Source organism: Labrus bergylta, chromosome 4 (assembly GCF_963930695.1).
Source record: "Labrus bergylta chromosome 4, fLabBer1.1, whole genome shotgun sequence".
Lineage (NCBI taxonomy): Eukaryota > Metazoa > Chordata > Actinopteri > Labriformes > Labridae > Labrus > Labrus bergylta.
This window is the reverse complement of record NC_089198.1, coordinates 27,096,657-27,121,886: the sequence shown is the minus strand read 5'-3', so window position 1 is coordinate 27,121,886 and position 25,230 is coordinate 27,096,657. Positions and strand designations below refer to the sequence as shown.

General features: G+C 40.0%; 1 protein-coding gene across 3 annotated transcripts; it reads left to right on the top strand.

Annotated features, from left to right (window-relative positions):
- The first annotated feature begins 659 nt into the window (after positions 1-659).
- Positions 660-25,132, top strand: usp33 (ubiquitin specific peptidase 33). Of its 3 annotated transcripts, none has more exons than XM_020629527.3 (24): positions 660-827; positions 3,628-3,726; positions 5,217-5,270; positions 5,420-5,482; positions 10,125-10,274; positions 10,657-10,765; positions 12,691-12,760; positions 14,466-14,579; positions 14,842-14,920; positions 16,155-16,599; positions 17,091-17,231; positions 18,556-18,671; positions 19,209-19,381; positions 19,474-19,544; positions 19,626-19,659; positions 19,779-19,824; positions 19,940-20,120; positions 20,264-20,390; positions 20,536-20,705; positions 21,767-21,848; positions 21,970-22,078; positions 22,883-22,985; positions 23,666-23,734; positions 23,914-25,132. In XM_020629527.3, exons 2-24 carry the CDS (start codon positions 3,643-3,645, stop codon positions 24,066-24,068), a joined length of 2,745 nt encoding a protein of 914 aa, XP_020485183.1. In that variant the 5' UTR covers positions 660-827; positions 3,628-3,642; the 3' UTR covers positions 24,069-25,132. The 3 variants fall into 3 exon arrangements, with proteins under 3 accessions (XP_020485183.1, XP_020485210.1, XP_020485191.1); XM_020629554.3 differs by having other exon boundaries at positions 10,091-10,274; XM_020629535.3 differs by lacking the exon at positions 660-827 and adding an exon at positions 1,079-1,234.
- Positions 25,133-25,230: the final 98 nt, after the last annotated feature.

Sequence of the window (25,230 nt, the reverse complement as noted above, 5' to 3'; positions counted from 1 at the left end):
CTATTGCTTTTACTATTTATTTTCAACAGGTGACTCTTTTTATCTCCCCAGTCCAGTTATCTTTATTTGGAGGAAGTACATTTTACAGCAGCAATTAGACCTTTTCATGACTTTACGACAAGTGAATACACATCTACTACTCTATGTCTTTTCTCTACTTACAGTGGCTTTATCACTGGCGTCAATGTTGGTATTACAAGATTATTAATATCTATCTGTGATTCTCTTCAAAGTTATTTTTATTGAATTTTAGATAATTACACACATTAACACAAACAGATCCAACCCCAATACAATCCCCCCACCCCTTGCTGTCACTCACGTATAAAGACTCTTTCACTACCTTGCCATATTCTGTTGACGGTTAAAATGAAAGAATAGTTGTTGAGGCACTTGGTGAAAAATAAATAAAATAAACATAAATATACACAATTAAGTATTAATGATAATATTCTGATGTATAGGTAAGGTGGAATAAAAATAAATAAATTAAAATAATAAATACATAAATAAATAAAAGCCAGAAGCAGCATTACCAGGTGTCTATCTGTGATTCTATATAAATATAATATAGTTTCAATAACTGTAGGAGTAAACTTTATATATAAGATGTACAGTAGGATGGGGAGGTTTTTTTTTTTAAACCGGAAAGGGGCGGGGCTACGTGTAACGTTAGCAACCACGCTGAGGGACAGGAGCGGTGGTATCTAATGTGAAGGATTGCTCTCTCTTGAAATATGCCTCTAAATCATAACTAAACCCGTGTCCTTGACATACGTTGAGGTTGGATATACCCGAGAAAACACCCCGTCCTCTTAATCGTTCAGGTAAGGCTCAAATCTATGGTTAATTTGGGGGACTGCTAGTTAGCTGCTGCCTGGTGTAGTCACAGTGGGACGGTCGATGATCGTGTGTTACAGGAACGATAGCTGGCTAATATAAGCTAGCGTGTTACTAGCGAGGTGGTTATCAACAGTAAACCATCCAGCTCTCACGATCATCTTATGCAAGTAAACATTTCCGTCGCTTGCCTTAAAGACTTTTATTTAAAAAGCGTAGTGTGTGGTCTGCTTGAGGTTAATCGTCATTTTTTTTTTGCTGACCTGTGATTGCCCGGAGGCTAATGCTACCCGCGGAAGGCTGTGCTAGTCCGACCTGTGACGCTGTCATCGGCTCGCCCCGGGGTTTGACAGCTCTGTTCGAGCAGGGGACAAGGCCAAAGCCACACACAACGGTCTAACCTTATGCTTTCTTTATATAAAACACAGAAAAGACCTCTTCACACAGCTGAAAAACCTGTCCGAAACAAGTTTTTTTTTTTAACCTGGTGAAAACGTCGCACTGTGTTGCTTTGTTTGCTAAAATCAACTGAAGGAAATGCTGGCTGACTTTGCCCTTTACAGTGTTATACTTGTTACAGAGCACCTTGGCATGCTTATGTAGTGATTTTGAGTGTTAATTTATGATCATTTAGTGTTTTAGTCACCCATATGATGACTCTGAGTATGACAACATCGGGGTTGTGTGCACTGCCTGGTTTGGGTCAACGCCCCACCCTGCGTGTGCGACCTCTTTGTCCACAGTGAAATTCTCTGTATTATACTTTTTATTGATTGGGCAGAAGGTGATAGGATGAGAATGGGGTTGAGATAGGAAATTATAGACTTAAGCTCCAGAGGCTTGTTAGTAAAACCACCGGCTAATTCGATTTTCCTTGGTTGTAAGTAACACAATATTAGCCCCTTGTTTAGTGACTGTTAACTGTTGTGTGGACTGTAAGTTCACTAGTTACAAACTTTAGACTTTAACAAGAGTTGAAAGACAATAGCAACAGTAGCTGACCACATGCAACCAGTTAGATTTTGGAATAGACTCACAGATAGTATTGATGAGGTGAGTCAACAGGCGTATTGACTTGTACAAGCCTGAACATGAACTGAGCTGAGCAATCCGCTTTCCCCTGTGTTCATGTTGATCTCCCACTTGACCTGTTGATAAATGTGATACCAAGGGTGTAAGAAAATATCAATACTCAACAAAAAGTAGTGCCACAATTTGTATGTACTTGTAATGTAATGTGATATGTAATCGCAGATCCCAGTTATTGCCATTTATTGAATTATGAAATGTGTCATATGTATCCCAAGATTCTTGCAATAACACAGCCCAGCTTGACAGCTGTCTTGTATGGTTGTTGGAAAGCCAAACATGTGCTCTCCACAAATATGTGTATTTGTGGAGAGAAGTCTGTGTGTTGACATTCGGGGAACATGTTTTATTGTCACTATGTTTGTTAGGTTACAATCATGTGCCGATCAGCTCATGCACTGCTGTCATCATCCCACTGATGTTCAAATATTCCTAGAAAGTGCAAATGTCAAAGCACACATTTTAACAAGGTCTTACTTATGCTGTGGCCACAGGCAAAATGGTCACACTTTTCATAATATGGTGCGTATGGTAGTTTGCAACTCTGAAGTCTGAAGGCCTTTTCAGCCAGATAGTCATGCTGATAAATATTTCGGATAGATGTTAGATACTTAGTCAAGACGGTGTACACAAAGAGTTGCACGTTACAGCAAAGTAAAAACTTTAACTCTCTTCTTTCCTGACATTTTCACACATTAAGCCAAAGCATTTTTATTAAGATGCTTTGTTTTTGATATACATACTTGTTTCCCGTAGAAGATGTGTCCTCAAGCCGTTTTCTAAAACATGGCGTGCGTGTATAATTTGTCTCTTCCGAGAAATGATTGCTCACATTTGTTTTTGTCTATCATGTAACTGTTCTTCCAATCTCTCAAGCAGCTTCATAATAAACACTTTCAAGGGTTTCCTCTGTCGTCCCATTGGTCAGGGCATGCAGTCCTGTAGCTGCCAAGCTTCCTCTTGAAGCACAGACTAAATAATAGAAGTTGCAGAACTCAGTCGTTTAAGTATAACAAAATGTATTAAGGGAACAAATGTAGGCAAATTGACCCTAAATAAAAACTCTCCAAATCTTCCAGAATGAAATGTAATCCATGACAGTGCTGCTCTGCCTCCTCTTGGTTATAATCATTTAAAAGGGCTCTTAACCAGAACTAATGAAGGCATTGGTATTTTGGTTCGTGCACATCATTTCTAAGAGTAGGTCTTCCTTTTATGTCCTGCTGTCAGGCGAAATGGACTAAACTCACAAGGCTTTATATTTAGAAGCACCTGATTTTTGATTCACTGGTTGGGCTTTATTGATTGGCAGATTGAAATCATCTGAACTTTTTCATGAGTCCGCATTATCAACACAGACATTCAGATGCTGCTGAGTTGTTGACAGCTGTGGCATGATGTGCTGCTTGGTGTTTCTGATGTGTGGCTGATAATAAGGGAATGATGTGTCCGTCATGTAGGCATGGAAACTTCAGCCGTGGTGTGACAGTGACTCAGGTTACAGTAAACGTCTGTTTTCCCTGTCCTCTGTGTTGTTCCTTGGGGTTTATCTCATGTTACTCTATCAAATATCACACGAAGGGTTGATTAAGTTTCTTTTTAAACAAGTACTGCATTGATTTCTCTGAAGTAGTCAATGCTGGATATGTAATAAATGTGTATCCCCCCCCCTCCTCTCTCTCTCTCTCACTCTCTCAGACTTGTGGCTGAGTGATGCCGCCAGCATCCAGCTGTGACTGCCCCCATCTGGACTCTGTGGGGGAGATCACCAAGGAAGAACTTATCCAGAAATCCCATGTGAGTGACCCTCCATCACTACTCCATCCCCTGTCTTGCTGATAGCTTAGACTCCTTTTATAATAAAAATATAGCAATTTTTTTTTTTTTTTTAAGAATGTAGATTGAATCTACAAGAAAGCACAACAGTGCATGTTCCTCCTGAGGAGGCTGAAAAGTTTTAACGTCAGAGAGGACATCTTACCAACAGTATACCGGTCACTTGTTGAATCAGTCCTCACATTTAGCATTTTAACCTGGTACAACTTTCTCACTGAAAAAAAGCAAGAAAAATCTCACAAGAATCATCAAACCTGCAGGTAAAATCACAGGCACCACCCAAATCCAACTGTCAGAACTTGACATGCGTGCATCAGAAAGGAAAGCAGTCTGCATCACTCAGGACCCTTCACATCCCCTTCAGCACTCGTTTCAGCTGCTCCCCTCAGGCAGCCGATTCAGAGTACCAGTGGCTGAAAAGTGAACTTACAAGAACTCTTTTATTCCCACTGCAATAAGCGTTTGAAACAAGCCTAGATAAACACTACTTTTAAATGTGCTTTTACTAATTTAAGGAACGTTTGGGTCTGATTTGAAGTGAGTCTAACGGGTGTGGATGTTTTTTGATGTTTACACTATGTGAAAGACAATAAAGTTTCTCTTTTTGAATCTTTTGAATCTTTGAACCAAGTTTCCACTTTGACCCCTCCCCCCAACCCCCAAAAAACAACAACAACAACAACCATAGAAGTTATTTCAAAACCTTACATTTTATCGTCTCTCTATTCCCAGCTTTAAGTAGTAATGTGAGTTATAAAATATATTTCTGTATCCGATTGCAGGCTGTAGAGAGATATTTGTGAATGTAAAATAACAGTGGTTTGTAAATACAGGAGGTTGTTAAGTGCTTCTAATGGAGTACCAGTCAGCATCAGATTCATAGCAAAAATCTAACAGAAGTTTAACAGCTCATCATAAAGTCTCAGCACTGTTGATTCAAAGTGCTGAACAACGCAGATAGAGGAAAAAAAACGAGTATAAGATTGTAAGTTAACAAACAAAAGAAAGAACAACAACAATAAAAATGAAAGTGAAACGAGTGTATTGCAACAAACAACGCTCAGAGCTATGTATCCCTGAGCTTGACTGGTTTTTTGGAAATTGTAGGAAATTGAGGAGAAATATATTTTGAGTTGAGTATAAAAAATGCCAATAGAGGGTGGGAGACTTAAAGGAAGTGAATCCATTAAAATGGTTATCAGAGGGCTATGCTGCATTAATAAAATAAACATTGATTTCCATCGATTGGTATTCAGTTGTATTGTGTTAGGTATGAAAAAGGGTCTTAAAAGTCTTAGCTCTAACTTTTTCAACCCTGCAGAAAACCTGAATAACTTTTTTTTCCAATTACTTTCACATCCAAACTCTGTTTAGTGGTTTAGCTTCCCTGTCTTGCTTTCTTCCATTTCAACTCATGTGACTCTGACCTTTGCACCTTTACTATTTTCTAGGGCCATTGTCAAGACTGCAAAGTCGGAGGACCAAATTTGTGGGCGTGTTTGGAGGTAAGAAAATGCTTACCAAGGGGAGAGAAAACTGTTGAACAACAACAAAATGTGTGAACTTTATTTCTTACCGTCAATATTTGACTTCTGTTTTTTTTTTTTAACAACCCGCTTTGTGCTGCATTGTCTTGTTTGTTTTTCTGTTGCAGAATGGCTGCTCATATGTCGGGTGTGGAGAATCTCACACTGACCACAGCACTGTCCACTCACAGGTGAGAGAGCTCAGACTTTACTCATGACTTTGAGTGCAGATACATGACTGTTAGGCAGCACAAGAGGGAGGGATGGGATGAACGTTGAGTGTTTACTGTAGCACTGAATTAAAAAAAAAAAGATGCAACTAAAATAGGAGTGGGGGTGTCAGTAGAGAAGAAGAGGAGGCGCATATGGCCGGACAGGACAGGAATACCTCTTTGGCGTCCCTGGAGGACTTGGAAGAGAAACTGCCTGCAGCGCTGCTTTATTTTTAACATTGTTCTATCTAAGAGCCTTCACGTGAGTCTTTTCAGCTTTTCTTTTTAAGTGCACGAATTGTTAAAATCCATCAGGCCAACTGTGTCCGCCTACACCTCCACATTCAGTGCAATTTCAGTTGTGGATCATCCATTATTAATTGGCACTCCTCTGGGAAGTGGGGGAGATTCAATAATACTGTCAGTTCTATGGTTACAGTATCTTTCTGCCTGTCCTGGCTCAGCCTCTGCTCTTCTCAGTGTTGACTAAAGCTTTTTATCTCCAGCAGCACATCAGGGACAACTGGGGTTAGAAGGAAAGAGGGGTGGGTGGGGGGGTATAAGAAAGCAAACATATAATTTGTGTTTTTCCTGTTAGTATCTGCATGACTGCACAAACCATTGTCAACAAAAGCGGCTGGTTCAAACGCACACCTCTTTAAATGCACAGCCCTCTACTGAGATAAGACACTGATATTTGATACGGAGTGTGCGGGTTGAGAAATGTTATATTAGCCTGGCTGATTTAAAAATCACATCACGAGTGAATTTGATATCTGTTGGCTTATCCAGGACATCTGTCTGTGCAGCTTGCCAGCCGCCTTTTGTGACGCCATCCTTAAATCTTCTAAGAATGGAGGCCGTGCTTAATTAGTGCTTCCAGGCCCCGCAGGGAGACAAACATTTTAATCTCTTGACTATTCAATGAGGAAAAAGTCCCGTTGGATCACATCAGACACAGTGTACCGAGGGCCGTCTGTACTGCGAGTAAACATGAGTGACCGTTTCAGAGTCTTACGATAGAAGATGCAGCTCATTTTAAAGAAGTTTAGCTTCACTTCTGTGTCTTCTTTTAGCAACAAACTGGGACACGTAATGACTGTTTGCATGCAGATTATATTTCAAGCAAGATTGTGCAACAAAAAGGACTTCCTCTGTGTATTAAACTATGGAAATTGTTCTTTTATATGACAGAAAAGGTACTTACTGTATGCCAGTTAGGGCTGGGAATCTTTGGGTCAAACGATTTGATTTTGATTCTTTGGGTCACGATTCAATTCAGAATCTATTTTCGATTCAAAACGAATCTGGATTCATGGATTCAAAGTCTATTTTTGAATAAGTACATACTTCTGGATCTACTCCAGTCATATATGTGAGACTGGCTGAATTTCTTGCTGCTCCATTTGGCATTCTACTGAGTTAAGGAGCTAGCTTAGCACTTAGCAGGGAGTGACTGATTAGCCAAAAGAAAAGAGTTGACGGTATTTTTTATATAATAGATAAATAAAATAAGAATTAAGATAAATTATATCAATAATTATATTAAAAGACCTGACTTATTCCTTTATGAAAGATCACATAATGACTCTGATGTTGAATTTGAGCTGGAGCTGCAACAATAAAAACGTTATGCTGTGTTTATTTTGGAGTGCTTCTGAGCATGATATGAATTAATTACAAACTCAGACTGATTTGACATCATCTTAAAGTATTATTAAGTCTGTGGAGGGAGCACTATAGATTAATTTTGCTTCAATAGATGTTTTCTTAAAGATATTTTTAGGGCCTTTTTGCCTTTATTAGACAGCTGAAGAGAGACAGGAAACGTTAGGAGAAGAGAGTGAGGGATGCCTTTCAGAAAAAGGCCGAGGGTTCGGATTTGAACTGACGGCCGGCTGCTGTGACTAGGACTATAAGCCTCTGTACATGGGGCGTGTGGCATAACCACTAGACTATCTGCTGCCCTCAATAGATGTTTTTAAACGTATTACGATGCCAGAAGTTATCAACATACTAAATGATCACTGAAATGTACAAAACAGAAAATTGTAAATCAATTCATGATGTGGGCTTGTTAAAAAAAACAACTAAAAAAAACACAAAAATTAAAAAAAAACTTTATTTGTCCCCGGGGGACAATTCAAAGGCACACAGAGCAGTAAATTAACAACAGTGCAAGTAGACGAAACATTTTAACCTAAACATAAAGTGTCAATTTAAATACAACTTAAAGCTTAAACTTAACTTAAAAATACAAAATATAAAAGAGTAGATATAAGTGGACAGTGATCGGACTAACAGATGTAAACAGATGTAACCAGAACTATGTGCAGTAAACGAGAAATAAATATATATATATACAGAGCTATGTGCAGTAAACGAGAAATATATATATATATACACACACACACACACACACACACACACACACACACACACACACACACACACACACACACACACACACACAGAGCTATGTGCAGGTAGGTAAATACTAAATGAAGTTATTAAGGTGCATGGTGAATAATGGAACAACAGAACTAATATATACAACCAACTGTAAAGGTAAAAATGAGAACTGTATGAATACTGAAATAGAAAGGATAGAATAAAGTGATGTAGTGAAAACACACACTGGAAGCCCAATAAATCCAGCTTGTTATTAATGCCCTGCCTGCTGTACTCTCCTTTATAAATCATTCAAGCTATCGAGTTGTTCAGGGCTGTGCTCAGTCTGCCGTTGCCCTTGTGCCAGCTCGGCTCTGCCCTGCTGTGTGAAGGCTAATGCTGCCCTGATGAATAATGCAGGGTCTGCTGGTCTGCTGGTCTACTGCTGCTCACGTTCCGTCTCCTGTCGACCTGCCAGGCCGCCTGTATTTGTCAGAGCAGTAGTGGGTCAGCAGAACTCGGCCATGTTTCGACAGTAGCAAAAAAAAAACTGCTCTAATGCAACAGCTCCCTCATTCTGCCTCAACCTAAACCTGTAGCCTCGAGGCGTTCACCTCAAACCCAAAAGGCCAGGAACGTGAGAATTCATTTTTAAAGGTGGAGATCGATTCTGGGTTTTGTTTGTCATTTACGGGCAGATTAGGGAGTTGATTTGCTTGCAAGAAATATAATTATAAGGTGTAGTAAGTGATTTTAAGTTTGAGTGTCCAGCTTGTTTAGGATATGTTTTTGGTTTTAATATTGTGGCCGCTATGATTGGAGAATGCCGCAAGTGAGCCTGTAACTGTGACTCATTCATTTCAAAATAAAACTCAAAGTCCAGAGAAGTTAGCTGCTTCATTAAACAAAAGAGTGAAAGAATTCTAAATAAAAAGTCCAAAAGATGATGATAATTGATGACATTGATGATAAAGATGAAGGTCAACAGAAAAAATGCTAACCCACTCACCCTTTGTTTAGCCCCCCGCCACACAACTGAACAGGTAAAATAAGGTAAAAAAAAACACGCCCACTGCAAATTAACAGAAATTATATCAAACCCATATGCGGAGCAAAACATGACAAATATTCAACAGAGGTGAAAATACACATTATGACTCCTATAATTCTTATTGAATACGTTTTTTTTTTCAAGCACAAATGCTAAAACTGAAGCCGTTCCAGCGTCTCAGCTGTGAACTTTTGCAGCTTTTATTTGGACAGATAAACTGAAACTCTTTTAGTTTTTATAGTGCTAAACAAAACAAAAAAGCAATTTTAAATGTCAAATTAGAGACTTGGTGGGCATTTATCCACATCTTTTTGACGTTTTTACATTAAATAATCAATTGACTTAAGTAAATCTGCCGATAATTCTTTAAAATAGTGGCAAACTTCAGCCTCAAAATCTTGTTAATATTATTGTGGATACCAGTTTTACTTTTAATAACAAGTGCAATACTTACTAAAATACAAATCTATGTAGTTGTGTTTAATTCTCGGCACTACTTTCAAGGACCTAAAGGTTTTTTTCCGGTTGTTGTCTGCATATCAACAGCGGTCCAAAGAGCTGTAAAGATTTGGTAAATTAGTCCACTGAACTATAAAAAGTGATTGCATTATTACCCTCTGACTGAGGACTTTATGGGAGGGGGAATAAAGTACCTGTAATGTATTTAGATCTTGTCCCCTGTGGTGAAAACACACCTAGTTCCTCCAGAGGTTTGGGTGCTCTGTTAGTAGATGATTGCAGGCATAAATACTTTTCAGTCCTGCTTTGCACCTAGATTCTACATCTAGATTTACTGGCTCTGTGCATTGTAGTTTTCAGTTAATGAACACCATAGCACAGTAACAGGTTGTTATTAAGAGGACTGGAAGAGCTACATTGTGACCGTACTTTGCATTATTCCTGCTGGAGAAACATGTTGTTGAGCTGAAGTAAGCTCAGCCGGATTATTCCTCAGAGAGTAAGCTTTCACACCACAGAATAATAAGGTTCACTTGTGTCTATGTTCTATGACTGCAGAAGCAGCCTGTTGATTGTCTGAATGGCTGATTGGTAGATAGTGTTGAAGATTAAGAGGACACACATGTGCTTTATATCTTGTTTGGTAAACATTAACCCTCTCATCTTGTTTCACTTTGTTTGTACAGTAGGATATTCACAACATGTGTTCTCTGCGTGCAGGAGACGAGGCACAACCTCACTGTGAACTTGACCACGCTTAGAGTGTGGTGCTACGCCTGCGGCAAGGAGGTTTTCCTGGAGCGTAAACTAGGCCCCAGCTCTCCCAATGTCAACAGCAAACCCCTCCCCTCCACACAGAGTGCTGGTCAGGTAGGAAACAGTTTCCCATCACACCTCCCATCATCACAGCTGGCAGTGATGGTTTTATATTGTACAGCCATAAAGCATGTTTAATATTTAACAACAGCAAGAGAGGAAGAAATGCTAAAGTCCTAATAGTTTGTATGAAATACAATATAAAAGTTATCTTTTGGTGAATCTGTGCTGCTTAAATAGACAGCTTTACATTACATGTTACTACATACTCGTGTAGTTATGTAACTGCTGGCTCTCCTGTAGTACTGGCACAGCTGTATGATAACAACTACGAGCAGTCTACCCTGCTTAGTTTAACTGTCACAGTCGATGTGGTTATTCATTTGCTAGATAAGAGTTTTATGATGAGGTCTATGTGTGTGATGTGCTCCTCCAGGATAACAGCAGGGCCCCTGGGAGCCCGACCTCTCTGAGAGTGCCCCCTAATGGAGGCTGTGAAGACCTGGACATGGAGACAGAGGAAGAGGATGAACTGCGAGCCAGAGGTCAGCCTCCCATAAAAAATGAATGACAAAAAAAAAACCTTATTAAATCTGACATCTACAGTAATGTCTATAAAATACAGTGAGGCATTGTTTTATTTCAGTTCAAATGCAGATATATAATGTGCTTGTTGTTGTTGTTGTTGTTGTTGTTGTGAAAAATACAAGTGTCTAATATCTTGCAAATGAAGGCTACCTAAGTGCAGTCATGCAGAATTTGATATCTACAGTTTCAGTGCTGTGATAGATGCATGTTTCCACCCAAGGTTGTATTGTTAATAATTAAAATATAGAAGTCAGTGAGGTGTCTCAAATGTATTAACATTTTATGAGTTCTTAATCAATGTTTAAGAAAGTTGAAAGGTCATCATTGAACAGATTTGGAGGTTAAACCTGAAACACAGGAGCTCAGTCAGCGGTTGGTTACTTAAAGCAGTAAATAGATGCATAAAGACCAAATAGCTATGACACACAAAGTCGACTTTTTGTGAGGGCTGAGGAACACAAACTAATGTGTGTTTGAGTGGGTGCTCAAACAAATCATAAGAGATACAGAGCATTTAAGAAAAAACGAACTGACAAAAAACAGCCAACGTTTTCCACACATCTACAAATCTGAAGCAGTTTGGTCTTATTGAGATTCTGACAGACAACCAAACTTACCTGTGATAAAAAACCAAACACTGTCACCAACCAGGACCAAAGGGTGCTCCTGTGTAGCTCAGTGGAGTGAGACACTTCCGTGCCTTCAATGCAAACAGTGTTTTCACTCAGCGCTGTGATGCTCCAACGGATAACATATGTTATGTTGATTCTCCTGCGGTGCAGGCGTTGGCACCAGTCACTGCTTCGGTTATTTTTGTAACAAATAAAGATCATATGATGAGGAGGTGGAGTAAATAAGCCTTGTTAGAATATCGTCCTCCACAGAGTACTCAGAGAAATCAGAGGTTTATAACAGCGAGGCACGTTTTCCTAAATATCACCGACTCGCCTTTACTGATCAATAAGAGCAACAGTTGTCATGAAGGCTATTAAGCTTCTTTGACCTCTTTGCAGCAACACTAAATCAGAAAACAAACAACACGCTCCACATATTTTAAATCAGTGTGACATACATTGTTCTGGGTGTCATCAAGTATATTAATAAACTTCACAAATCTGCTTCGAACTCAGAAAAAAAAAAGCTCTTGTAACTCTTTTTATTTCTGCAAAACATGCTTGAGAATCTTAACATTACTAGAGTGATTTAGTGATGTGTCTGTGTGTCCATGAGCACGTTGAAACAGGAACTGACACTACCTAATTCAGCCTTACTTTAATTATGCCAATTTGCTGAAATGCTTGGATAAAAATTTCCAAAAATAGAGAATTTATTTTTGTCTTTAATTGTTTTGTTTAGTCGATGAATGAAATAAACACGTATATATATTATACATTTAAAAAGATAATCAGATAATCCATGGTGGTATAAACAACAACAGAGGCTCATCAGCAGCAGCTGTCTCAGACACACTTTCAGTCAACCTAATGACACGCTGAGAGCTGGACCTGAGGCGGGTTTTAAGCCTCCTGACAAACCGCTACAATACGCCCACCTGTCAATCATGTCAGCTAGGCCTCTAACTATGCATAACTCGTATTGTTCATGAAATCAATAAGGATGTGTCATATACAGAATCACGCAGTTCAGCATCATGGGAACTGTAGTACAAAAAACTAACTGCATGGTAACATCACAAATAGAAGAAAGTCTATAAACAACAGTAAAAGTGACAAAATAAAGAAATATAAACAGTTCAGTAGGGTTTCCGTTGAGCTGTTGTTTTCATTAAGTGTGTTCAAAAATGTCTGACATTTGTAGGACATTTTGATGCATTTGGTGAGTGGCTTGTTTTCATTTCCTCATTGTGTTCTTTCTCCCTCAGGTCTGACGGGGCTGAAGAACATCGGCAACACGTGTTACATGAATGCTGCCCTGCAGGCTCTGTCCAACTGGTGAGTCCTCTGTTAGCCTGTGTCCTGTCCACACATCCACCTGTTTACCTTACATTATGTACACACTCTTTGCCTTTCCTTTAGGCTGCTTTTTAATCACTCCTTCTTTCAAGACAGTTTTCTTCAGTAGTTATTTGCTGTTTTATTCACTGCCTGCTCAGTTCTTGTAAATGTGGGGGGGAAATTAACCATAGCTGTGCTCATTTGGGAGACTGACGGCTGAGTGAAAATTGCTGCAGTGCACCATTTGAGAAGGCAGAAATGGCCTTTTGTAGTTCCCTGTAGGGTCTTCAGTTACAAATGAACACCAACTCTTTCCCAAGCTCTACTCCTCCTCGTCTCCTTTTCTTCCCCCACAATTATGCGTCTCTCCTTACTTTTTCTCAGTAAATCTGCTGCTTTTTTCAGTCAATTGCCTTTCCTTCTGATTCTTTTTTTATGATTGGTTTGTTTGTGTGGTCACTTAGATTAAGGCTCTTCTACAAAGCCTAAGGCCGTATTATATTTCTTACTTTCAACCTCCAATTATTGTTTAATATTTCATGGAACAGAAAAGCCTTTTCTCCTCTGTCATCCTAGGTACCCAGGGGCTTGTTCGTTTTAGAATTAAACTGATGATGCCTAGGTTTGATAGAAGTCAAAATGGGGAAAAGATGTGGGTCAAAATTTGCAATCTAAATCATACTCCAAAAATAGGAGGAAGTGAGTCACGCAGCTGCGGAAGGAGGGACCTTTTTCTGAAACTTTCCTTTGATGTCTGTTTGTGTGAGCGCTGCTTCTTTCTCTTTACTGTCGGGTCATTATTCACTTCCAAGGACTTTTCTCTTGCCAAGGGAAGGGAACAGTCTATGCCTTATTCATTCTGCAGTTTTGTCTCTTCCTTGCAAATTCCTGTGCACTCTGTATCCATCAAGTCAAATCCCCTCAGCTGCTTTTTACCAGCTATTTCCGACGTCCTTCAACTCTCAGCTGCATGTGGAGTTCTCTCTGATGAGCTAGAACCTCTGGGAATTTGTAAAATCTCTCCATGTGTGAGATATGAGACTATTAAAAAAAGTACTGGAAGGAGGCAGCTTAATGTAAAAGTTCTGAATGTAAACCTGGATTTCCATTTCTATTCTCTAACATAGGATGACGAGTTCACTTTAAAGCTCCCGTGTGTTTGTAGCTGGTATTGAAATGGACTGAAACTCAAACTGTTGCTTCCAGATTGTTTATGTCTATATTATTATTATCATTTATAACTGAAACCACTGGCGAGGTGGGGGGTGTTGTTGTCAGACTAGCTAATAGCAGTCTGACAACAGAAATACAACTAGCTAATTACAGAAATAGCCTCTTTTGGCATTATCTAATGCAAATAATTCTCAATGAGTGATACATTTAACTGTTAATAAAAAGCAGGACATGACAAAATCAGCAAAGGAATAAGATTTACCACTCTGTCCACCGGGGGCGCAAAATTGACACAAACTGAGCGTTCCTCACTGGAGCTTTAAAGTGGTAAAAACATAGCTGATTATAACAACATTAAATTCTCTTTTTTTTTTTTATTGTACCAGTTTCTCTCTGCCTAACTGTGGATTATATGCATGTGCTTAAAATATCTTTGGAAACAAGAGTCAATTTGTCCAAGGGGAGATATTCAGAAGGAGCTTGTTTGATGCCCACTTATGATATATATTTATCCCTCTTTCCTTTGCAGCCCGCCCTTGACACAGTTCTTTCTTGAATGTGGCGGCATGGTGAGGACGGACAAGAAGCCTGCGCTCTGCAAAAGCTACCAGAAACTAGTGTCAGACCTGTGGCACAAGAACAGGTAGGCATTGGTCACATTTTTAGTAGTTGTTAGACTTAAAATAAGCACAGAAGCTTTGTCATAAGCCACAGTTGATATTCTGTTTTTGTTAACACTTTAAGTATTTTTCCATTGTTGGGAATATAACACTAGAGTTTTTTTTTACTGTAACTGCGCTACTGTTCCGTAGTTTTAATTTCAAACAAAATCAGACGTTGTTCTGACATTGTGTTCTACAATAGTCGATTAAGCAGGCTGCTGGTTTTTCTTTGTCACATTGCAGACCCTCCTATGTCGTTCCTACAAACTTGTTCCAGGGGATCAAAGCCATAAACCCCATGTTCAGAGGATACTCTCAGCAGGTGGGTTTTCACAGATGGAGAAATGAATGTGCATCTTAAGACAACATACGCTCATCCACTACATCAATAAAATATGCAGACACTCTTCACAGTTGGAGACATTTTTTTACAGCGCTTGCGGCTTTTGTTGAGTCATATGTTGAAATATTAAACATCTGTTGAGACTGAAACAGGAAGATTTTTTCTACCTTTAATGTTGTTTAAGGATATGTGTAAATATATAAACAAAAAAAATGTGCTTGGATGTCTCAATTGATGTTCAAACATGTATGGATAATACATTCCTTTCTTTGCACTGATTGGACAAATACAAATGTGTCTGTTAGTCAGCTTGATCTCTTTTTTTTAAAACAGCTTCCTGTGGAGCTGAGATCATTAAGTGTCTAACGCCCGGACTATAAAATTGTCCCAGATCTAATACCGCATCTCCCTTTCTCTCTTCCACTCCATATCCTTCCACACTCACTCCTGTACAGACATGACATTATCTTCAGCTCAGATCACTCAACCACATAAACTGAATCCTCTGCTTTGCAATTATCCATCGAGAGTCTGACTTTCATTCACACTCAAATGCACACATTAAACCTAAAGGTAATGTGCTTCATTTGATTCCTAGTTGGTGCTTGAATAAAAGAAGAAGATTTTAAAAAGTCATTGTACTGGAGCACGTCTGTCTTCTTTTCCCCCAGTGTCTGTAAATAAGAGATTTATAAGCCTGAGTGGTGAAATAATAAAAGAGCCTGTTTCCGCTGTGCTTGCCAGTATTTGTTCAGCGGAGTTAGCTGAGGAATATTCATTCGTCACACTATGTTGGGCTGCACAGCCTTGGAATTAGCATTACTGTGAACAAAGTTAACATTCTGGGGCCCTGAGAGAGGAGAGTTCATTTGGCTGGAGACGGAGATTAGATGTCTGAGGCACATTAAGTTTGATTACACATTCATGAGCATTTGGTCTCAGAGACTTTGGATGAACAAGGAGCTAAACTGGTTGTTTTAGTTCATTTACATAAAATAATAAGAAGTAGTTTGGGAAAGCTTGGCTGTGTCTATCAAACTTGATTATATTTCATAAGAATTACTGTAGTGCTGTCAGATCTTTTTAGAGATGTAATTAACAGCTTTTTGCTACTGTGATTTTTGTGATCAAAATAGAACTTATTAAAATGTTCCCTAGAACCAATTTGCTTCCTCAACTAAAATTCTCGCGATTATTCCCTCTCCTCCTCCAGGACTCGCAAGAGTTTCTGCGCTGCTTGATGGATCAGCTTCACGAGGAGCTGAAGGAGCCGCTGCCTGAGCCCCACGACCAGTCCAACGGCATCACAATGGACGACAGCCACGAAGAGGACAACCACAGCCAGTCAGACAACGACTTCCAGTCATGCGAGTCCTGTGGCAGCAGCGAGCGGGCCGATAACGAGGTGCAGGGCGGGAGCGTGCTGATGGATGTCACCAACGAGGCCGAGATGCTGATTCCTGAGCAGGATGAGGTTCAGGCCAACAGGGAGTGGCAGAAAGAGAAGAACATGATTAATGACTTTTATCGCTCCGGGGTGAACGGTGTTATGGGTGGAAGCACTGGAGTGGACATGGACAAAGATGTCGACACCACCACTGAAGCCACGCCCATAATCAGCAGCCAGGGAGCCATCAAGGTTCAAAGTAGAACATCAGGTAGTTATGAATGTTTATTCCCCTCCCCATAAATCGAATCAAATACATAGTATTTAAAGGCTGAATATGCAACATTTTACACATAAATGTAGCAGAAATCAACTATGTGAGTCATGACTGTCTACAATGAGTGTGACACCCGATTCCCGTTGTCTGTGATGCTTTCCAAGCCGTGTCTACACCGTATTTACATGGACGGGACGCTCGGCTGGCTCATCCCCCTTGCCTATAAAAGTTGTTTGATTGAGGGACTAGAGAAAAGAAGAATAACATACTGTACTCACTGCTTATTTGAATTTCACCTAAGCGTTTTTAGTAAATTTACATGCAGTGTGAAGCTACGAGCAAAATAAAGAGCACTAGCATTAGCCTGCTAACACAAAAATGCAGCGTGAGTTGTTTTGGTTTCGTGCTGGTGCTCAAGGGCGACATCTGCTGGATCAAAAAGTCCTATATTCTTCCTTTAACACGTTTGACCTGCTCTCAACCAGATTCCTTCCCAGACATCCAAATGTCCAACACCACCAGACCACAGAGTCCAGTCCCAATGGAGGGACACATTCCTAAACTGTCCAGCAGCCCGCCCAAAGCTTCCTCAGGCTGGCCCAGCCTCAATCCTGCACACAAGAAAGGTTCTTTTTTTTTAACTTGATATTGACACATTTACGTAGGGATGTGACGATACTCTCAGCTCAAGTGACTATACACGATGAATGATGAGGATACTTTAACACTACTCTTGAGAAAACTTGGAAGGCAAAATATATGACTGGAAAAATAGTCTGGATTGAAAGTCACAAAATGCAAAAACAGTGCAGGGTCATTTTAAAATGTTTTCACTAGTAATACTTTTACTCAATTCCTCTGTTTTCTGTTTTTTTTATATTTTTTTTAAATAAACCTGAACTCTCTTTTTATTGAGGTAGTGCTTTTATAAACCTGAGAACAACAGACTGTAATATGAAAAGCTGCATCATTTCAATAACAGTATTTGTTACACCTCATTAGGGAGGTCAACTTTACAAACACTAAATAGAAATACTTCTGTCAATAACAAGTTTGCTTTAATCTACAGAAATCCTTTTTTCATATGAGCTTTGACAGTTTTGAACACATTACACACACTCTGTTCATGAAGTGGATGTGTGTGTGTCTGCAGTGATTGCGCAGGCAGCGTGTTTGAGTCAGACAAAACAAACAGGAGGTCTTTGTTAGGAAGTTTATCTTCAGTTTTTAGAGCGAACACAGCGCTCTGTAACAGAGTTTGGTTGTCTTCGTTTTCAGCTGCAGTGGGCTGTAACCTCACTGACATTAAGTTCCTGATTGATTTCATACGCGGTCACCGGCTGATACATGAATGATGAATACAGACACAGTGAGATGAAAAGGAGAAAAGTAGAAGCAGCGTTACTACCGTACACTCTGATATTATCAACACTTCACGAGCCGTCTCTGTGTGGAAGTCTGCAAACACTTTGAGTTCAAATACATTTTAAAAGACTATATTGTCTTCCTGTTTGTGCAGCGGATCTCTATGGCACACACACACAATAATTAAACCCTGAACTCTTTTCACTGAGACTCTGCACAGGGATTTAACAGCAGAACATTTGTTCTACACCATGAGGATACATTTAACATGTTTCTCCACTAACTGTCACACATACAATTAAATAGCGGCGGGGGCATCTTTTATGGTTATTTCAAGTTCAACATCAGATTCCGCCATGGCACAAGATCTTATCATACCCCTAGACACATATGATAAAAATGTTGTCTGTTGTGAAAATAATGTAGGATTAATCTCATTCAAAAGAAATGTTCTTGAGCTTAATGACAGGTAGTCCATATTCAAAGCTTGTCTGGGTAAAGGAAGGGAGTCGCATCCTGTGTCTGTATGTGTGGTGACATATGGAAAAGCAATGTTCTCACATTTCTCTCCCTGCCTTCCCACAGCAGTGACCACATTCTCCCCACAAAAGAACAAGCGGCAGAAGAAATACCGCAGTGTCATCTCCGATGTGTTTGATGGGACCATTGTCAGTTCAGTGCAGTGCCTCACATGTGATCGGGTCAGTGTGGACATATACAATGTTTCTGTTTGTCTGAGAGGGTGAGAGGAAGCATGGCAGCACCAGAGAACTTTGTGTGGACTGGGTGAATTTGACCTGATTCAAAAATGTTTTATGAATAAGACACAGTATGGGATAGGTCAATTTGATTCAGGTGTTAGGAGCATTCTTTGAAATTGTATAACGCACACATGGGAAATGGGTCTCATTTTTTTAAAGCAGAATGTGATACAAAGCCTCTTGGCTGTTTACATTCAGCTATTTCTGTGGTTAACTTACCCACCAGACAGTATTTCAAAGGGCTGATGCTAACAGGAGTTTACATTGTTGCATGTAAACAAGACTTCTAGCGCAATAATCCATTTTAATTGGCCCAAAAACGAGTTAATAGGAATGTTATCTACTTTAGAATAAGGGTAGAAAACCAAAAAATATGATTCTGCTGCAAAAAATGTCAGTTATTGACAAAACCATGAAAAGAAAAACAAATTTTACCAAAGAAGGTTGCTCACTGTCTTTGTGTTTTGTTGCTGTCAGGTGTCTGTGACCCTGGAGAACTTCCAGGACATCTCACTGCCCATCCCAGGGAAGGAAGACCTGGCCAAGCTGCACTCCTCCACCCACCAGACCTCCCTGGTTAAAGCCGGCTCCTGTGGGGAGGCTTACGCACCTCAGGGCTGGATCTCATTTGTCATGGAGTACATCAAGAGGTGAGTTGTATAATGAGTACAGTGCATCTGTTTATATTCATCACTATTACATGCTCCTTAATTAGCTCTGTTTTCCCTTTTTGTTTTCTCAGTTGGTTCTGGGGTCCAGTGGTTACGCTACAAGACTGTCTTGCAGCTTTCTTTGCCAGAGATGAACTAAAGGGTGAGCGAGTGGGCGTAAATCTGTTAACCAACAAACACATATCCGCTGTTGTCTAAGTGACTGTTTGTTTGTGTTTTCTAGGAGACAACATGTACAGCTGTGAAAAATGCAAGAAGTGAGTGACTGGATGCTGTACTAGAGTCACATTAATTTTACATGAAAAACAGAATGTACAGAACACAATGTCTGGAAAATGTAAATGATTGTCTTCTTTCTCATCTTGTTTCCTCTTAGATTACGAAACGGAGTAAAGTTTTGTAAAATGCAAAGTTTGCCAGAGGTAATGAGACAACTCTGATACTTCATTTCATGAATAATCCAAAAATCCTTTCCCCCTAATGCCTTCGCAGATTGGTTTCCAAAATAAAACTTCTTTGTGCGCTCCCCTGCTCCAGATCCTGTGTGTCCATTTGAAGCGCTTCAGGCACGAACTCATGTTCTCCACCAAGATAGGCACCCATGTCTCGTTCCCGCTCGAAGGCCTGGACCTGCAGCCTTTTCTGGCCAAAGACAGCCCTGCCCAGACCACCAACTATGACCTGCTGTCAGTCATCTGTCACCATGGCACTGCCAGCAGTGAGTGGGCCGAGTCGCTCCTCTTTGTGTTCATACTGAGGCATCCGGAGTGTCCTGCATTCATTAGAGCCTGCAGACATATCTCACATGTTCTTGTTAGGTTTCTGACTGCTGCTCTAACGCTTCTCCTTGTCGGATCCCAGGTGGCCACTACATAGCGTACTGCAGGAATGATGTCAACAATCTGTGGTATGAATTTGATGACCAAAGTGTGACCGAGGTTTCTGAATCCTGCGTCCAGAATGCAGAGGCTTATGTGCTCTTCTATAAGTAAGAAAAGCTGTAGAAAGCTGTAACCTAAAACCCATTGATCTGCACAACACTTTAACATTCTCTTTCCTTCTTTGAAATTCATAAACATACTTTCACGACTCTGTTGTAAACGTGATTAATCTTTGGTCTGTTCCGATTACAGAAAGAGCAACGAGGATGCACTGAAAGAACGTAGGAGGGTGTCAGGTCTTTTCAACATGATGGAGCCTAGCCTCCTGCAGTTCTACATCTCCCGCCAGTGGCTAAACAAGTTCAAGACCTTTGCTGAGCCGGGCCCCATTTCCAACGACGACTTCCTGTGTTTGCATGGAGGTGCGTCATCATAAAAAAAAAAAAAAAAAAAAAAAAACCTCAGAGGTCAAAGTTTCCCTAAGCCGCAAACCCTTTTTTCTTGCTCTGTGCACAAGCATTTAGTGGAAAAATTGTGCTCTTCCGTCTCCTAACACAGCTTATGCTTTCATCTTTTCTGTGGATTTTTGACTCTGACAAAGCAGAGTATTCCCCTCGCAACACAGCAGACTTCAAAGGAGGGTTTTGCTTCTCTTTGTGCAGATCATCCTGCTTTCTGGTTTTAGTAGAGAAGAGAGGAGGGTTCCAAAAGGGCTTTTCTGCCAATCAAGCGCTCTTCTTTACAGCCCTCTGTTTAGAGAACGCTTGGAATTTATGGACTTTAGAATTAAGTACGCAAAAAGGAAAATGTATGATAAAGGTGGAAGAATACACAGGCAGCAGAGAAAGTGTCCCATTCTGTAAAAATAAAACATGTACAGGTTGTTTCCTCCTCCTTAGTGGCTATAAGGATTTAATAACAGGCTTGACAGCTAGATACATTATGTTGAGATAACATCTGTGCAGAGGGGCCATGTTGCAGCATTTGTTTCATATTCACAGCAACCTTGAGGGTCACAGTTAAATTGAGTTGACTTCATCGCCATGGTGAGGTAAACAAAAGTATTTGTAGCTAAGCAAAGTCATGACAGATTTTTAAGAAAAAGTTATCGAATTGTTAAAGCCCATAAGATAAAGGCCTGAAGAGGTTAAAATATCTAAAAATAAAAATGGTCACTAAATTAACAGTTCAGTGTTTCATGTTTGTTAAATCCTTTTAATCTTCTTCTGACCCCTCTGATGTATCATTGGACCGCTTGGGTGCTCCCAACCCCCAGATTGGAATACACAGCTCTAAAAATAGGGACAGGAGGTGTGAATAGAAGAGAAGTGAATATTAGATGCAATGGTTACAGATTTGAGCTGACTTTTTTCCTTCTTTTTTTGGGCCTGCTTCATGGCTCATTTGAAGTGATACAATTCCATTTCACCCTTAAAATGCATTGTTGTCAAAGTCTGATGGATACATCCATTTGTTTCACCAGGTGTGCCACCCAACAAAGCGTCAATCATCGATGACCTGGTAGTGATGTTGCCACAGAATGTGTGGGATCACCTCTACAGCAGGTATGTGAAGTAGACAGGCTGACTGTGAGACTGTCTGGAGGATAGACTCAAATTCAAAGTCTAATTTCCTTTGTGGACGTTAATTTAATCTTCATGCGTTATTGCGGACTGCTCCCTGTAGGTACGGAGGGGGACCAGCTGTCAACCACCTGTACGTTTGCCACACATGCCAGATCGAGATTGAGAAGCTGGAGAAACGGCGAAAGTCAGAGCTGGACATGTTTGTCAGGGTAAGCCTTTAGATCATTTGCTCCCCTGCAAGAAAAAAAGAAGAAAAAAGCTCATGCCCGATCCAGCCAAAATTGGCTTGAGTGATATTAATGCATTGTGTGTCAGGGAGGCTCTGTGAAGTCCTGTATGTTCATGGGTGTGTGTGTGTAGCTCTATTCTCCTGTCTATTGAACCAGTTGATGGACTGCATGTGTTGGTGCTCTTCACCCCGGCAGGAGATGAGAGGTGTGAGTCTGATGAAAGCCTTATCATTAATGCACTGGGACAGATGCAGCTGTTATTGTCCACTCAGTCTGCCCACTCACACAATGGCTTTTTTGAAAGGAGTGTGTGTGTGTGTGTGTGTGTGTGTGTGTGTGTGTGTGTGTGTGTGTGTGTGTGTGTGTGTGTGTGTGTGTGTGTGTGTGTGTGTGTGTGTGTGTGTGTGTGTGTGTGTGTGTGTGTGTGTGTGTGTGTGTGTGTGTGTGTGTGTGTGTGTGTGTGTATAAGAGAGAGAGCCATAGGTTAGCTACAGTAAAAAGATGAACAAGGATTGTATCATTTCTAAGAAAGATGAAATTGCTGCAGTATGATGTTGAGACTGTCTTCGAATTTGAATAACCACCAGAGAGAATTGATTAGGTTTTCCATCTCCTCTCCTCTCAATCCTTTCATCCTCACTTAATTGTTATTTTTTTTGTCCCCCCCCCATCCTCCTCCCTCTGTTTCTCCTCCCCATCCCCTTTGCGTCCTTTTTCTCCTCCCCCTTCTCTCTACTGCTCACTCCTCCCCCACCAACCCCCCATCCTTCCTCTGCTCTGTAGCTGAACAAGGCGTTCCAGGAGGAGGAGTCTCCAGTGGTCATATACTGCATCAGCATGCAGTGGTTTCGTGAGTGGGAGGGCTTTGTCAAAGGAAAAGACAATGGTAATTGGGCAGAACTCTTGCCTTTCTATCCCCTGTCCTGTTTAAATGTCTGACTTAAAGGTCAAATGTTTCCCCACTGACATTTGGGTATCATATATGCTGATGATTTATCGTGAAATAATGGCTGGGATTTTGGTTGAACAATGTTTTTTTTTAATCTTTTCAAACAATTTGCACATGTCTGATTTACACATTTATATGGATAAGAGAAGATGCCAAATGGACAGTTTTTTTTGGGACATCCGAAATCACTTGTTATAAAAAGCTGCTCATTCCAAAGGAAACCATGGAAGTCCCATTTCTTCTTCTGATTTATCTTCAAATAGTTTGCTTCAGTCCCTAGAGTCAAGTTTCCCTCCTGCTACAGCAAAATGAAGTGTCAAAGAATATTTCAGTTTCTTGCTCGCGTTCTCTTTTTTATGTGCTTGCCTTGCTTTGTATTGTCATATCTATTTATACCAGCTTACATCTGGCACGGCTGCAAGTCTTTCTTGCTCTGACTTCTGCTCCTCTAATATTTGTTTTCTCTGTGTAGAAAAGTGGGGAGCAGAAATTGCTTTTGTTAGTGGGACAGAAACATTTGACATTTTATTGTCAGTGTTCTAGCATTGATGATTTGTCTCATAGCTTATTACTGCTGTGTGTAATTATGGCAATTAATTGTGTTTCTTCCTCTAAAGATCCACCAGGACCCATAGATAATTCCAAGATTACCGTCAACAAGAACGGCCATTTAACACTCAAACAAGGTACTAACTGTTATTGCTGTACTTGTAAATTGTTCCTATTATAATTCCTCTACTTTTATTCTGAGTAAAGATGGCTTTTTAAATCTTTGGTAATAGAAAAGCAGCGTCTATACAGATTTAAGTATTTTCAACTAGCCAGATATAATTGATATTTACGTGTGTTTGCATTGACACTGTAGGAGCTGACTCGGGACAGATCTCTGAAGAAACGTGGAACTTCCTCCACTCGATCTACGCCGGCGGCCCGCTTCTGACGGTCCGGCCAAGCGTCAGCCACCAGGAAGCAGAATCACAGTCGGAAGAGAAGATCGAAGTGGAGACGCGCTCTGTTTAATAAAGCACTCTGCAGGAAAACAAAACAAAACAATGGAAAACACTTAAGAAATGAAAAGCCTTTTTATTTTGCACTTGACTTTTTATTTGAAAAAAAATCAAGTAAAGGACCTCATCTTTACAGTAACATGGGAGCCTTTGACGTCTGACAGAGGGAATGAAGAAGTGTGAAAAGGTTGTCATATTGTACAAATCTGTATAAAGAGCTCTTAAATTTCTATTAGCACTGTAGTATTCATGTGTAAGGTTGTTTTAAGAACCAAGCATTTAAATTATGTGCAGCTCAAAAATTCCACTGAATGCCATATTTTTCCTTTCTTGACCAAAATGAGCACATACTGTTTGTCCATGTGATGCTGATATTTGATGATTGAAAGTACATCTTGCTGTAGATATATCTCACATTTCCTGTTGTTAAAGAATACTGCCCACGAATCGTAGGACGTGACTCTTAAAGTGATTGAAATAATAAGGTTATGAAGGGACTAATTGCTGACTAGTCTCAGGAATGATTTTTGTGTTTTGCACTGTTCTGTAGAAATACAAATAGGCATGCTCACGCAAATGTCTGGTTTGTATTTGAATGTACCAGTACTGATAGTATGTTGGTTAAGATTCAGCACTTGGGTATTTATCACAGAAGGGATTGATATATCATGATGTTCATAGATTTTTTTTTTTTTTTGTAGAAAATATGTGGCAGGCAGAGTATGTTAAGAATGCATGCTTTAACAATCAATCCCAGTTTAACATCACATTTAACTGCATGTAAATGCAAAGCTGCTCATTAATTGTGCACGAAATAAACACGATCTGAATCTGTCTTCACTAAATTGTACAACTACAGAAAACATATGGTAGTATGTTTCAGCAGCATTAGCAATCAAATTAATCAAAAAAGGCATTATTTGTTTGTGTATGGGCATGGTGTTGCTTCAAGGCTGATGGAGGCGAAAGAGAATGCTGTACTCTTTTAAGTTTGTGCGTATGGATGTCACTTAAGAATAAGATCCATCCCGACTGTTGCTGGCTGACACTATTAAAACTTGATGAAAACATGCTGAACATTGTTGTCACAGTGATTTTGTCCACCCTTGTTTGTGCTGGGGTTTGCAGGATGGTATAAATTATCAGGGGGGGGGGAAGTCAAACGTGCACCAATA

What these genes read in the sequence shown, in the direction of transcription:
- usp33 (XM_020629527.3), top strand. Translation starts at nt 3,643, where the DNA reads ATGCCGCCAGCATCCAGCTGTGACTGCCCCCATCTGGACTCTGTGGGG. An exon ending in GGTTCAAAGTAGAACATCAG is followed by an intron (nt 16,600 to 17,090) that starts GTAGTTATGAAT and finishes GCTCTCAACCAG; the next exon opens with ATTCCTTCCCAGACATCCAA. An exon ending in TGTCAAAGGAAAAGACAATG is followed by an intron (nt 22,986 to 23,665) that starts GTAATTGGGCAG and finishes CTTCCTCTAAAG; the next exon opens with ATCCACCAGGACCCATAGAT.